At 41.5% G+C, this 14,784-nt stretch overlaps 1 protein-coding gene and 2 long non-coding RNA genes across 5 annotated transcripts; 1 reads left to right on the plus strand and 2 right to left on the minus strand.

Annotated features, from left to right (window-relative positions):
* The first annotated feature begins 750 nt into the window (after positions 1-750).
* On the plus strand, positions 751-4,269 carry h3f3c (H3 histone, family 3C). 2 transcript variants are annotated; one of them, XM_083530894.1, is made up of 4 exons: positions 751-900; positions 2,094-2,235; positions 2,321-2,474; positions 2,842-4,269. In XM_083530894.1, exons 2-4 carry the CDS (start codon positions 2,108-2,110, stop codon positions 2,968-2,970), a joined length of 411 nt encoding a protein of 136 aa, XP_083387020.1. In that variant the 5' UTR covers positions 751-900; positions 2,094-2,107; the 3' UTR covers positions 2,971-4,269. The 2 variants fall into 2 exon arrangements, with proteins under 2 accessions (XP_083387020.1, XP_083387021.1); XM_083530895.1 differs by having other exon boundaries at positions 762-900; positions 2,097-2,235.
* A 1,278-nt stretch (positions 4,270-5,547) lies between these two features.
* Positions 5,548-6,012, minus strand: LOC310720374. The gene is made up of 2 exons (XR_014531720.1): positions 5,915-6,012; positions 5,548-5,824 (listed from the first exon to the last, which is right to left on the minus strand). It is a non-coding gene; the product is annotated as an uncharacterized lncRNA (long non-coding RNA).
* Positions 6,013-7,394: 1,382 nt separating this feature from the next.
* Positions 7,395-8,809, minus strand: LOC310720367. Of its 2 annotated transcripts, none has more exons than XR_014531713.1 (2): positions 8,237-8,809; positions 7,395-7,694 (listed from the first exon to the last, which is right to left on the minus strand). It is a non-coding gene; the product is annotated as an uncharacterized lncRNA (long non-coding RNA). The 2 variants fall into 2 exon arrangements; XR_014531714.1 differs by having other exon boundaries at positions 7,395-7,697.
* Between the last annotated feature and the right edge of the window lie 5,975 nt (positions 8,810-14,784).

A 14,784-nucleotide genomic window follows, 5' to 3' on the forward strand; every position in this document is an offset into this window, starting at 1 on the left:
GGATCGTGAGGAAACTACTGTTGATAGCTACTATAACATGGATGATCATGGGCACGAAATTATTTAATAAACATTTGCAACATAAACATAGTGGATTACGAAAGAACTTATATTGTTTGATAAGTCAAAAAGTAGTAATTGTCTCAGGTTTTGATAAAAGATAAATAAAACACAGAAAATGAGCAACTTCGCCTGTACGTCAGGCCGCTCGTTACACATCGCCGTCGACGATTAGCTTCCTATTTCGAATATTTTATTCATTTTTAAAGAGTACATTTGGATTATATTATTGGATTATTATTTATTATTATATTATAAATATTGAATATTTAGTACTTTGAATATAAAAAAAAAAAAAACAGTATATTGGTAAGAACAAAATGACTTTAATTGTGCAATTACGCACTTTTACTAGTGACTTCGTTTTGGAACACTAAAAAAAATCACTTCTTTAGATTTGTGTGATAAATTACGATAAACATTGTGCTCAAATTTTTTTTTAACATTTTATACACAATTGAAGTTGATCGGAAAGCGGGAAAGAAGATTAGCTTAGCATTATTACATATTGTGCTGACAGGAAATGTAAAAGAAAAGTAATGGCGAGCTTTTTAAAGCGTTAAAATAAGTGACACCAAACGTTATAAATATGTTTTAGGCCTGGTTCATGTGGAAGTAAAAGTGAATATTTTGGATATTTGTTGTTAAAATGTGGTAAAAATGTCGGCTAAGCTCGGCAGTGGAATGAGGTGCATTGTGGGAAAGTGAGGTGTGATTGACGTGGCGGCCATTTTGCCGCTGGCCGCTCGGTTCCCATTGTGTGCGATAGTAAACAGTGCGAGTGCCAGGCAAAGCTCTGTACACATTTTCACTGCGCCGAATTCAACACGTCCGCTCGAGGTAAGTGCTCGGACTGCTCACTAAACTGCTCCCGAAGCACTTTTTCACGGTTTCGTCGAACTTTTGGGCGAAATTGTTTTGATTTTGAGCGAGAAAAAAGAGCGAAAAGAGAAGAAGGAAAAGCGCTGGGAGGAAACCAGGTCTCTCTCTCTCCTTTTCCGTGTCGTCGGAGGGAAGAAGAAAAAAAAAAACCCGCTTTTCTAAAACGCGCCCGTCTTTACTTCGCTTATTCGCCCCGAAATAGTGCCGGGAAGCTCGGTTCAACCGGCCACCGTGCTGCGCGGGGGTGTCTAGTCACCGTCCGCGAGGCGTTTGGGTCGGTTCGCGGCGCAGATTCGGTGTTTTTCCCTGCCGAAAGTTGCGCGCGGTGCCCGGCTGCGCTTCGACTCGGGCTCCCCGCTTACAGCTGCTATTCGAATCGCGGCCATAATCTTGCGGTAGTGGGCGGGGACCAGCAGGCGACGAACTGCCCCCGCAACATCCCAGCGCGCACGCTGATTGGTTGGATCACCGAGCTCGTAAGGTTTCATTGGCTCGGAGAACCCTGATAGAATGCACGGCTTTCCGATTGGCTTACGGGCGCGTCCGGGCCGCGCTGATTGGTTCGTTCTGGTTTGTTGCCTTTTTTTTTGTTTGTTTGTTTGGTTTTGTTTTGTTTTTCTGCAGTCGTAAACTTCTGCGCGTGCGACAGGAAGTTGCCTAAAAATAGAGGATGGGACCGGAAACCGTGCGCACGTGAACTTACGTCCACATTCTCAATATACGTGGGGAAAAAAAAATAGAAAATATAGAATATTGAATAATTTAAATAATATGATAATATTGTTAAATTGTTTATAATTCTATCATCTACATTATAGAATATTAGTTAACATATTTGTAGTAGTATAAATTATATATATATATAAAACTAATATAATAACGATTTTATTTATTATTTTTATTATTATCATTATATGTAGTATATAAACTAATCTAAATATATTATGTAACAATAATTTTTGTTTTATTATATATAATTTACAATAAAACAATACTCTATATATTTTCGTATATGTTTATCGTATATCGATATTTGAATCATTTTTATTAGTATTTATTATTGATTTTATTGCTTTGTAAATGTTTGCGTGTTTTTAATGGAGTATTTATCCACACTTTGTTCTGCTCGGTTTGTTCTTTTCTCCCTGCAGCAGATTGAGGAAGCATGGCCCGTACCAAGCAAACCGCCCGTAAGTCTACAGGAGGCAAAGCTCCTCGCAAGCAGCTGGCCACTAAAGCAGCTCGAAAGAGTGCGCCCTCTACTGGAGGAGTGAAGAAACCTCACCGATACAGGTGTCACACCGACTTTCCTTCGGGATTCAATTAAAGCACTGTGTTTAAAAAAAAATTATAAATAAAACCCTATGTGTGTGTCCAGGCCCGGTACTGTGGCTCTGCGTGAGATCCGTCGGTACCAGAAGTCCACCGAGCTGCTGATCCGTAAGCTGCCCTTCCAGCGTCTGGTGAGAGAGATCGCTCAGGATTTCAAAACGGATCTGCGCTTCCAGAGTGCCGCAATCGGAGCCCTGCAGGTGTGTGTGTGTGTGTGTGTGTGTGTGTGTGTGTGTGTGTGTGTGTGTGTGTGTGTGTGTTTAGGAAACATAAGATGATTTCAGTCAATGTGTGTCTTTCAGTATTAAATGAATCCTAAAGCAAAAACAATATCGCAAATGCAGGTGCCTTTAGTGATTTATTTATTTACTCATGGAACTCATGCTCATGGTTCTGAAAATCTTTCTGTGGTTTTTGGGGGTATTTTGGAGAGAAGGATGAATATGAAGAAACCATATAAACAATTAGAATATCGGTGATATCATTACATATTATGTTCTGATCCACGTGCGTGCGTGCGTGCGTGCGTGTGTGTGTGTGTGTGTGTGTGTGTGTGTGTGAATGCAGGAGGCCAGCGAGGCGTACCTGGTGGGTCTTTTCGAGGACACCAACCTGTGTGCCATCCACGCCAAGCGCGTCACCATCATGCCCAAAGACATCCAGCTGGCGCGCCGTATCCGCGGAGAGCGCGCCTAGACACTCGTCGTCCTGCTCCTTCCATCCTTTCTGTCTTTTTTCCTCTCTCTCTTTGTCTATCTCTCTGTTTCTCCACTCGTCTCTCCCCTTCTTTCTTGGTAGAGTTTAGAATATCTGCGACGGGGAGGCCAATGTGTTTCAGTCTGCTAGTGCTGTCTCACTGATGCGTAGGGTACCTGTATGTGCATGTAACAGACGCTTCTGATCACTCTCTCACACACACACACACGCACACACACACACACACACGCGCGCACTTCCACAGCGTATAAGAGTCGGAGCGTAAACGAGGTCCACCCTTGCCAAGCTTGGGGATTGAACACACACACACACACATGTAAAGGTGGATTCTGGGGTTAGTCTGCTTAAGGGGAGCGGCAACTTCCACAGCAGGGTGCTACTAAAACTGCCCCAGACCACCTTCATTTACCCCCTTTTCCACCTCCTTACAATTACCATGACCACCCCCCTTAAAATTACTAATGACCTTCACATACCTGCCCTGTAGCCCTGTTAATTGCGTGTGCACCCACATGTTTATCTTGGTGTGTCTGATTAAGTGTGTGTGTGTGTGTGTGTGTGTGTGTGTTGAGGATCAGCAAAGCAGAAATCGTATTCAACTGCAAACCAGCATCTATTGGTTCTAAAGTTGTTACTTATAATATTGATGATTACTATTATTGTTGGTGGGTTTTTTTTTTTTCTTCTTTTTTTTCTATGATGCATAGTCATGAGTTGTTTTACCACTGTTATGGGATTTAAAAAAAAACAAAACGACAAAAAATTTGAACGAGAAATATTTGTTTGTTTGTTCATTATAATTATGATTTTTTTACTTTTTTTTTTTTTTCGTCCTCGGTGATCGCCGATCCTGCTCCTCCTGTTCTAACTTTTCAGGCAGCCACAGGGGGGCGCTCTAAACCAGCCTCTCATTTTCACTTTCATGTTCTTCACATGTCCCTCAATCTCCTCTCAAGTCCCTGCCTCCTATAACCCCCCCCCTCCAAACCCCCCCCCCAAACCCACCCGTGTGTTTTTTCTTTCTTTTTTTCTTACACAAATCGCCAATTGTTAAAGGAAAACTGTAGCAAAAAGAAAAATCGTCACGTTTAGTTTTATGGAGTGTGTTTTCTCTCTCTCTCTCTCTCTCTCTTCGTGTAGATTCTCTGGCTCTGTCGTGATACAAGTGTATAACCTCATGTTCCTGTTTATTTTTTCTTATTCAGAAATTTAAATAAGCTGATCTTTGTATTTTCCAAATTTCTCATACTATGGTGGTAATAAATAGATGTTACACAACGTCCTTTTTTTCTTTGTTTCGTGTGATCGTGTCACGGATATGACACATGTCATGTCATGGATAAGATCCAAAAAGTTGAAATCCATAGAAAAGTTATGTTCAAAGTTTGGGGTTGTGATTCATATATATATATATATAGGTGTAAATGTAGGTTTCTGTAATTATCTCAGTTTTATGTCAAGGTTCAGTTTAATTCAATTAATTTTATATATATATATAATGTTTTTTTTTTTTTTTTTTACACATTTAAAAAAAATATAAAGTAATATCTTAGAATATCTTATACAAATAAAATAGAACAAATAAACATTACACTTTTCATTATATTGATTAAATTGAGTAATCGATTAAATTGGCACTAATTAAATTGTTTAATGGTTCACATTTGTTAGTCCCTGTTTGGGGAATACAGATGTAATATCAGTGCAAGTGTGTTTGTGTTTGTTTTGATATTTAATATTGAATTTTCTTAAGATATGTTCTACTTGACTGTTCTACTGGACTTTCAGCAGACTTTAAAAAATGTCTTCTTTCACTCCCTCGATATGAAGAATGTTTCTTTTAAGAGAAATTCTTGAAGCTGGACATAAAAAGCTAAAGGATTGATATTGCTGGACTGTTGTAAAGACTGAAATTGAAGAGCAGAACAGATGGTATTTTGGGTACAGAGCGAGTAGCCACAGTGACACTGCGCTAACTCTGGTTTCTTTTGTACCCTGGAATTGTTGAGTCTGTTTCCAGGTTTAATAACAGTAAAAAAAAGAAAGCTGACACTGCATTTAAAGTGTGATGTAGAGACTAAACAACCCTGCATTCCACCACCTAATATACGTTCCTGAGAGAATTCAGATTTGAACAATGTTCCATACTCAAAAAGGATTGCATTCGGTCCACATCTGCATCAAGCCGAAATGCTCGGTACGAATACGTGCACTGTTACACCCCTAATAAATATATATAATTTCTTGTTATCACAACTCCAAATTCCATGGGGAAAAAGGAAAAATCAGTCTATGCATAACGAGTTTTCCTGTTAATTTTTTTTACATGAACTAATGTTGTTCATTCGACCACATTTCAGATGATCTGCTTGTACTTGTTTTAGATCGGATTCTACACGGCTAATGAAAACGCACTTAGCATCTGACCAGGAGTGCAAATAGATATGTATATAAATAAATCTAATATAAATATTTAAATGTACCATAAATCCAAATAACAAAGTAAACAAAGAACCACACATTTCTGCTCCTCAAAGGAAAGCAAGAAATCCACAGTTGATGCTTTAGAGATTTTTTTTTTTTATTGCAAATAAATCATCAGGAACGACTCGTACATTCACCTTCAGAGAGTAACAGCAATACAGTAGACCTGAAGGGTTAAGATGAACTTTACCCAACATTAGATTAGTATACAATGATAAACGGTGTTCCATCAAGTGATATATAGCAGTAAAGACACGACAGTGCAGGACTGTTTCCTTTTACATTTGAAGCGTCATTGTTTCTGTAGATGTTGGAGTTGTAGGTTGGAGCTGTTCTTGAGTCTCCGGTTCTGAAAACACATTGTTAAAGAGAAAGTTAAGTTAAGCAGACTGGAATAGAGCTGGAACTCACATCTGGAACTTTGGGTCTATATACCAACCTTGACACACTCCTACTCGTCCATGTTCGTCTTCTCTGCTGATCACACACACAAGACCCTCATCACAGATTTTAACCATGTCCCACGCAACACCACACGACTCGTTCTTTTGCTTGGCACACACCATGCAGCAGTTACAGAAATTGAACACCTTTCCTCCAGGACAGCTGATATCTGGGCATGGGCTATTATTGCAGATAGGGCAATTGAATGCCAGGCTGTCCTTCACCAGCAGGACGGTGAGAAGCTGGAGGATCAGCAGACACTTCAGATACATTGTAGAGCAGAAATTGAGGCAGAAAGTCACACAGTTACCAGCTAGAAGCATGTAATAAATACTAGGAGTGTTTGAAGCTTTGGGAGGAGAAGATTCTCACAGCCCCCTCAGCCCTCCAATCCTGATCCTTCATTTACAGTGTGTACATTCACACTCCTCCTTTACCTTCAGGGAGCTGATGAACTGATTTTGTGGCATTCCAGAGAAAAACATTGTTTGTAAAGATGATAAAAAAAAATAAGCCGTGGCAGGAGTCCAGGGTTTGGAAGGAAATCCTGCACTAATACACACTTTAACTCCACTGCAGCAGAAGAGATTCTGCAGTCACGTGATCATGTTTTATCACAGCCATGATTTAAATTTCATTATTCAGATCAACTCTGTTACTGCTGATTGCTGGTGCTATTAAAGGCTGTTTTACTTCTATGAACTGAGGATTATAATTTCCTCGCAGGCCTCAAAAACATCCTGAACACATTTGTATCATGAGTTGTTTTACCACTGTTATAGGATAAAAATAACAAAATGACCAAAAATTGGAACGAGAAATATTTGTTTGTTTGTTCATTATAATTAAAATATACACGTGTAAAGTTTTAATGCTGTGTACAGAGTTCAGCAGATTTATTTATTTATTTATTTTCTTCTGGTGTCCCTAAGAATGTCATGGATAAGATCCAAAAAGTTAAAATCCCTAGAAAAGTTATATCCAAGAAGCTTGAGCATTAAGTAGCACCTCATGGGTTTTGTTTGATTGTGTGTTTGTTTGTTTTTTTGGACCCTTTTTTATATAGAAATTTCCGTAAAAACCGTGTACGATAAGTTAAATATTAAGAGGAGACAATCATTTATACAGCAGCTTTTTAAAATTCATGACAAACACGCCCCGGTCCCTGAGATCACTTCCTTTTCTTCTCCATTTTGATGTTTGAGGTTGGTATGAACTGCTGCTCTAATGCTGTCGACTATGTGCAGGTATTTCTAATAAAATGGCCAGTGAAAGGGATGTGCTACACTTTGTTAATTTCTCCAACTAACACTGTTCACTCAACCATATTTCAAATGATCTTCATGCGCTCGTGTTCCGAATAGATCGATTTGATTGACTAGCATGTCATCTGAAGAAAAGATCAGATGAATATTGATGAATCATTTCAGGTTTAATGAACCGTAAATTTCTGCTCCTCGAAAGAAATCCAAAGATTTGATGCTTTAGAAAACATTTTATTGCAAATAAATCATCAGGAACGACTCGTACATTTACCTTCAGAGTGTAACAGGAATACAGTAGATCTGAAGGGTTCCAATAAAAAGATTTTAGCAGTAATGACAATGCAGGACTGTTTACTCTCACTTACAGCCTGCTGTGTGTTTTACAGTGAAAATGTGTCTCCTTCTGTAGATGTTCTGGTCAGGCCTGGTTGGGATGGTGCCAGGAGGACAGACCGGAGCCTTCATCATCTTCTTGAGGTAGTTCGTTTGTCTCAAGTTCTTTACGAACCACTTCTGAAAGCAAAAATATTCATAAAGGTGAGTTAAGCAATGATGTGGCTGGAACATACAGATAGTAGTACTTAGCAAGATTTGCTAACATTAGCGCGTATGTTAAATTGTAATTGTGCTAAAACAGAGTTCGGTCTAATACACAGCTGTGGTATTTCCTGATCTTCGGAGTCATTACGGCATCATTCTAGAGTAAATAGAACAGTTTGAGATGCTTGCATGGTCTTGGCTGATCTAAGGAAGCTTGCGAACAAACTGATGAAATTGATTTGAAAAAGGGAAATAGCGCTTCCTGTTTTTTTTAAGTACCTTCCACAATTTGTTGGTCTCTCAACCAACAAATATACTTTAGCATGATTTTACCATTTTAATCCATTATTTTCCATCTATATATGAAACTCCAGCTGGAGTTTGGCTCTAAATATTACTGCTCAGGAAAAACTCCACTGATTATGTTCTTAATCCTGAATCTCCATCCTTAGAAGGAACATAGCCTACATTTTATATTTAAGGTCGAATGATCTTTCAGGTTATATACCAACCTTGACACACTCCTGCTTCATACACCTTCCATCCTTTGACCACACACATAAGACCCTGGTCACATCTCCCCAAAAGCCCCCACAGACCACCGCAGGCCTCGTTCTTCTGTTTGGCGCACACCAAGCAGCAGTGACATGCACCAAACACCTTTCCTCCAGGACACTTGAGATCTGTTGGGCATTTGAACTCAGAGCAGGAAGAGCAGGACAACGTCAGGGTGTTCTTCACCAGCAGGATGATCAGAAGCTGGCAGATCAGCAGACACTTCAGATACATCGTAAAGCAGAAACAAAAAACCTCCAGCAGAGTTGCCTTTTTATACAGTAAAATCTCGCAAAATCAGCATTTTTTTTTTCTCTTTGTTTTTGCAGGAAAAGGGTGCAACCTCAACTGTCACCCAGAAACCCATGTTTCACAATCCTGCTTCTTTAATCTTTTCATGCCTGCAGTATTTTACATGAAGATATCATTCTTTACGTGACTTACTACTTACTTTGACTTTTCTTGACTTTTGTCGCCCGCAAAACATTTATGAACTTTTTTTTGTCGCTGAAATTGTACATTTGCTCAGATTGAACCTTTGATATGTTTTCTATGTTTTGTTGTGAATAAATGATGGGTTTATGAGATTTTCAGTCTGTTTTTATCTACATTATACACAGTGTCCCAACTTTTTTGGAAAAGATTTGATTCTGAGGGGAAAAGTCCAGCAGAGTCCCTGTATTACACAATTACACACATCCTACATTACAAAAACTCATTTCAGGGAGGAAAACCCCCATCACCCTGATCACCTCCACCCCATCACCCTAATCACCTCCACCCCCATCACCCTGATCACCTCCACCCCATCACCCTAATCACCTCCACCCCCATCACCCTGATCACCTCCACCCCCATCACCTTGATCACCTCCACCCCCATCACCCTGATCACCTCCACCCCCATCACCCTGATCACCTCCACCACATTACCCTGATCACCTCCACCCCCATCACCCTGATCACCTCCACCCCCTTTACCCTGATCACCTCCACCACCATCACCCTGATCACCTTCACCCCCATCACCCACATCACCTCTACCCCCATCACCCTGATCACCTCCACCCCCATCACCCTGATCACCTCCACCCCATCACCCTGATCACCTCCACCCCATCACCCTGATCACCTTCACCCCCATCACCCTGATCACCTCCACCCCCATCACCCTGATCACCTCCACCCCATCACCCTGATCACCTCCACCCCCATCACCCTGATCACCTCCACCCCATCACCCTGATCACCTCCACCCCATCACCCTGATCACCTCCACCCCATCACCCTGATCACCTCCACCCCCATCACCCTGATCACCTCCACCCCATCACCCTGATCACCTCCACCACCATCACCCTGATCACCTCCACCCCCATCACCCTGATCACCTCCACCCCTATCACCCTGATCACCTCCACCCCATCACCCTGATCACCTCCACCCCCATCACCCTGATCACCTCCACCCCATCACCCTGATCACCTCCACCACCATCACCCTGATCACCTTCACCCCCATCACCCTTATCACCTCCACCCCTATCACCCTGATCACCTTCACCCCCATCACCCTGATCACCTCCACCCCCATTACCCTGATCACCTCCACCCCATCACCCTGATCACCTCCACCCCATCACCCTGATCACCTCCACCACCATCACCCTGATCACCTTCACCCCCATCACCCTGATCACCTCCACCCCTATCACCCTGATCACCTCCACCCCATCACCCTGATCACCTCCACCCCCATCACTCTGATCACCTTCACCTCCATCACCCTGATCACCTCCACCACCATCACCCTGATCACCTCCACCACCATCACCCTGATCACCTTCACCCCCATCACCCTGATCACCTCCACCCCCATCACCCTGATCACCTCCACCACCATAACCCTGATCACCTTCACCCCCATCACCCTGATCACCTCCACCCCCATCACCCTGATCACCTCCACCCCATCACCCTGATCATTACCCTGATCACCTCCACCCCCATCACCCTGATCACCTCCACCCCTATCACCCTGATCACCTCCACCCCATCACCCTGATCACCTCCACCCCCATCACCCTGATCACCTCCACCCCATCACCCTGATCACCTCCACCACCATCACCCTGATCACCTTCACCCCCATCACCCTGATCACCTCCACCCCCATCACCCTGATCACCTCCACCCCCATCACCCTGATCACCTCCACCCCATCACCCTGATCACCTCCACCCCATCACCCTGATCACCTCCACCCCATCACCCTGATCACCTCCACCACCATCACCCTGATCACCTTCACCCCCATCACCCTGATCACCTCCACCCCTATCACCCTGATCACCTCCACCCCATCACCCTGATCACCTCCACCACCATCACTCTGATCACCTTCACCTCCATCACCCTGATCACCTCCACCACCATCACCCTGATCACCTCCACCACCATCACCCTGATCACCTTCACCCCCATCACCCTGATCACCTCCACCCCCATCACCCTGATCACCTCCACCACCATAACCCTGATCACCTTCACCCCCATCACCCTGATCACCTCCACCCCCATCACCCTGATCACCTCCACCCCATCACCCTGATCATTACCCTGATCACCTCCACCCCATCACCCTGATCATTACCCTGATCACCTCCAACCCCATCACCCTGATCATTACCCTGATCACCTCCACCCTCATCACCCTGATCATTACCCTGATCACTTCCACCCCCATCACCCTGATCATTACCCTGATCACCTCCACCCCATCACCCTGATCACCTCCACCCCCATCACACTGATCACCTCCACCCTATCACCCTGATCACCTCCACCCAATCACCCTCTGGACATGGTCAAGAACTTCACTCTTCCAGCTGGTTAGCAAGACAATTGGTTGTCAGAAGAACTAGTTACTGTGTCCCTGGAACATTCTGAGAAAGTTTGGTTTCAGTTCCTAAAGCTTTCTGAGGACATTCGCTTGAATACTGCGCAACAATCCAAATGCACATAAGTTCAGTTTGATCTTTTCTTGGTATAATTTGGATTTTTCAGATGAGAAACAGATGAAGCTTAGCAGAGTTGCTTTTTTATACATGATCTTCTTCACATTGTTCTGTTTTTTGCAGGAAATGGGTGCAACCTCAGCTGTCACTCAGATCCCCATGTTTCACAATATGCAGTATTTTACAAAACAAGTCATTCTTTAGGTGTTTTTGTCATGATTGCCAAATGGTTTGAAAGACATTGTGTTATCCAGCCAACAACATTCGGTTCCTGAGACATTCTAGGCATGAACATTTAAATGTAAACATTGTTATAGCAGAAGTTAATCAGTTTAGATCTCCAAACACGTCTGATTCTGTTTCTCGGGTAGTTGTTTTGGTCACTGTCCAGTTTATACACAGTTCCATCACTACAGTAACAAGGTGTAGTATTTTCTTTACTAGTTAACTACATTTGTACATGTGTAAGTACTCGGGTTATCTAGCTAGAAATTAAAGTGTTTTTTCAAACATTATATAATGGATGGACTGGAAAAAAATTTAATATTTGACTTTCTACTTCAGATTCTTTAATACACTAACGACTCTGACTGTACGAGAACTCGGCTCTTCCAGCTGGTTGTCAGGACAAATAGTTCCTCTGAGTATTTTTCTGGACAATTCCGAGAAGGTTTGATTTTGCCTCTTGATATGTTTTATGGTTGCTTTTGATTCCAAAAGCATTCTTGAATTTTTTGGTTTTGGTTCCCACACCATTTTGGGAACGATTGGCTTTGGGTCCTAAAAAATGTGGAAACATTAGGGTTTTTTTGGTTCTTGCAAAATTCTGTGAACATTTGTTTTTGGTTCTTAAAGCATTCGGGAAGCCTTTGTTTTTGGTTTCTGGAACATTCTGGAGACTTTTGTTTTTGGTTATCGAAGGATTCTTGGAATGTTTGATTTTTTTTGTTGGTGGAACTTTTCAATGTCTATCTATCAGAAAAAAAAACCTCTGAGCTCCAGCCCTCCAATCCTGATCCTTTATTCACTGTGTGTATATGTACACTCCTCGTTTACCTTCAGGGAGCTGAATTCGGGGCTTGCCAGTGCCATATTCAGGGGCAGGAGTTCAGGGTTTGATAGGCAATCCTGCACTGATACACACTGTTACTTCTGCAGTCACAAGGTCGTGTTTGATCCCAGCCATGGTCTAAAATTATTATTTTTTACTTAATTATTGAAATCAACTCTGTTACTGCTGACCACTAGTACAACATAAGGTTGCTGTGAACTGAGGCTTATAAATTCCTTCCAGGCCTTAATAACATTTTAGAAGCATTTCAGAATCAAGTCTGAGCATGAAGGAGCATCTCCTAAGGAGAGAAAAAAGACGTTATGTGAACAATAATTGGATCAGAACTCTGCAATACCTATGCTGACCCCCAGAGGGTGGACTTTACTGTCTATAACTATCATTAGTTGCATTAGTGTTTCTTCTGAACACAAGTACATGGAGGTTCGGATCATTTTTCTGACTTGGATCTTTGAAAATCTTGTTCAGACAAAATCTTTATTAAAATCATTTGATTAATTTGAGCAGAATAAAATGAAAATGTTCTACTTTCAATATCCAAAGCAGCAACAATTAGTTAATGCTTATTAGCTAACTTTCTAGTTAACCTGGTTAAATTCTCAGTTAGCCAGTGAACATTACTGATAAAGAAAGAAATGTACCTTTGTGAAATAAGTAAAAGTTATATATAAGTCGAAAGAACAGAAAGATAAAAACTTTCTGCAGTTGAATGTTTTTACCTATTGCAAAATCTAACCAGCAGATGTCGCCGTAACACCGCGTTTTTTTAATAACCCTGAGGATGGATGGATGGATGGATGGATGGATGGATGGATGGATGGATGGATGGATGGATGGATGGATAGATAGATAGATAGATAGATAGATAGATAGATAGATAGATAGATAGATAGATAGATAGATAGATATATAGATAGATAGATAGATAGATAGATAGATAGATAGATAGATAGATAGATAGATAGATAGATAAATGTTCTTAGTCCAATCAGCACACCGAAAGCCGTATCAAAATGAGATTAAGTTTACAGAAGGTATTCTGGAAGATTTTGCATCCATCCGGATCCGCCATGTTGTTGTGTTTCTCCATCTTTCTCTGAGTAAATGACAAGGCTGGATTATAAAAAACAATAAATTTCTACATTAACACACATATTCTTAAACTATTGCACAAGTTGAACTCATTAACTGCTAAACGTGCCTCTGATCTGTTTTTGTAACAACTCGTCATTCTGTGCATTCAACTTTGCATCAAACATTTTCAGGATTAATACAATCCAAGACCATTTAAATACATAATCGTTAGACACATAATATGTGCACACCGGCCCTGGTCTGATTGCGTGGCATTATTCAGGTCAGAACCGGATTAGAAAACTCTCGTACAGGATTGGGGGGTGGAGGAATGGAAAAAAGAGAGAGGCCATGAGTTTCTGGGAGCTGCATCTTCACCATGGAGGTGGAGTGATAAAAAGCATGGCAACGGAAAATAAAAGAAGAGAAGAAACCTAAAGTTGGAGTTGATCACCTTTAGGATAAACTGGAATGCTGACTGCACCCCAGGCTTCCTCGCTTAAATCAGCACAAATCTCCACAAGAACATCTAGTGGAACATCTTCCCAGAAGACTGGAGGGAATTATAACAGAAAATAGGGAATCAATGTGGAATGAGATGTTCAACAATGGACATACGATGCTCAGGTGTCCACAAATGTTTGTCCCTTATACATAGCAGGGTATTGTGCAAGATACACAGGTAACCCTTTAATACAAATTCTAAAACACTCAGCGTTGCCAAATAGACACAAGTGAGAAGAAAAGCTGATTATCAAAATTCCAGCAAATAATTATATATATTCATTATTTCCAAGGACAAAATGTTAGAAGAAGAACAGAAGGTTGGGTCGAGGGGTCTTTGCTAATCCTGCTGCCTAATTGCTTTAGGCTCGTGTCCATTTGACGGTAAGGAGATTGAGGTTCTCTCCAGGTCATGGACTAAAATAACCCCCTTCCCAACCACCACACACACGTTGTGACAAACTGGTAACCATACTGGTAACCATATGACATCAAGGCACCAGCTGCTTGTAAAATCCGATCCCTTGTATCTCTGAATTTACACCAATATGTAAAGAAAGAAATACACAGTTTGATAGTTTGAAAGTGTGCTTTTAATCAGTCAAGTGAACCCAAAATATTTTTGGGAGGAAAGTTTTGATCTTTTAGACGTTTCATTGGCTAATGATCATGCTAACCATAGTGAACTAAAGACCCCAAACACATGACCCCAAAAATATTTGATTGGTTACGATCTCTTTAAATAACCTAGAAAATTCCTGTGCTTGAGTTTCGTGCAAGTTAACAATGTTTCTGATTTCCAGGAAGCTGGGATCAGAGCACATGGTCATCCATGATACA

The sequence above is a fragment of the Silurus aristotelis genome, assembly GCF_946808225.1.
Source record: "Silurus aristotelis genome assembly, chromosome: 26".
NCBI classification, from domain to species: domain Eukaryota; kingdom Metazoa; phylum Chordata; class Actinopteri; order Siluriformes; family Siluridae; genus Silurus; species Silurus aristotelis.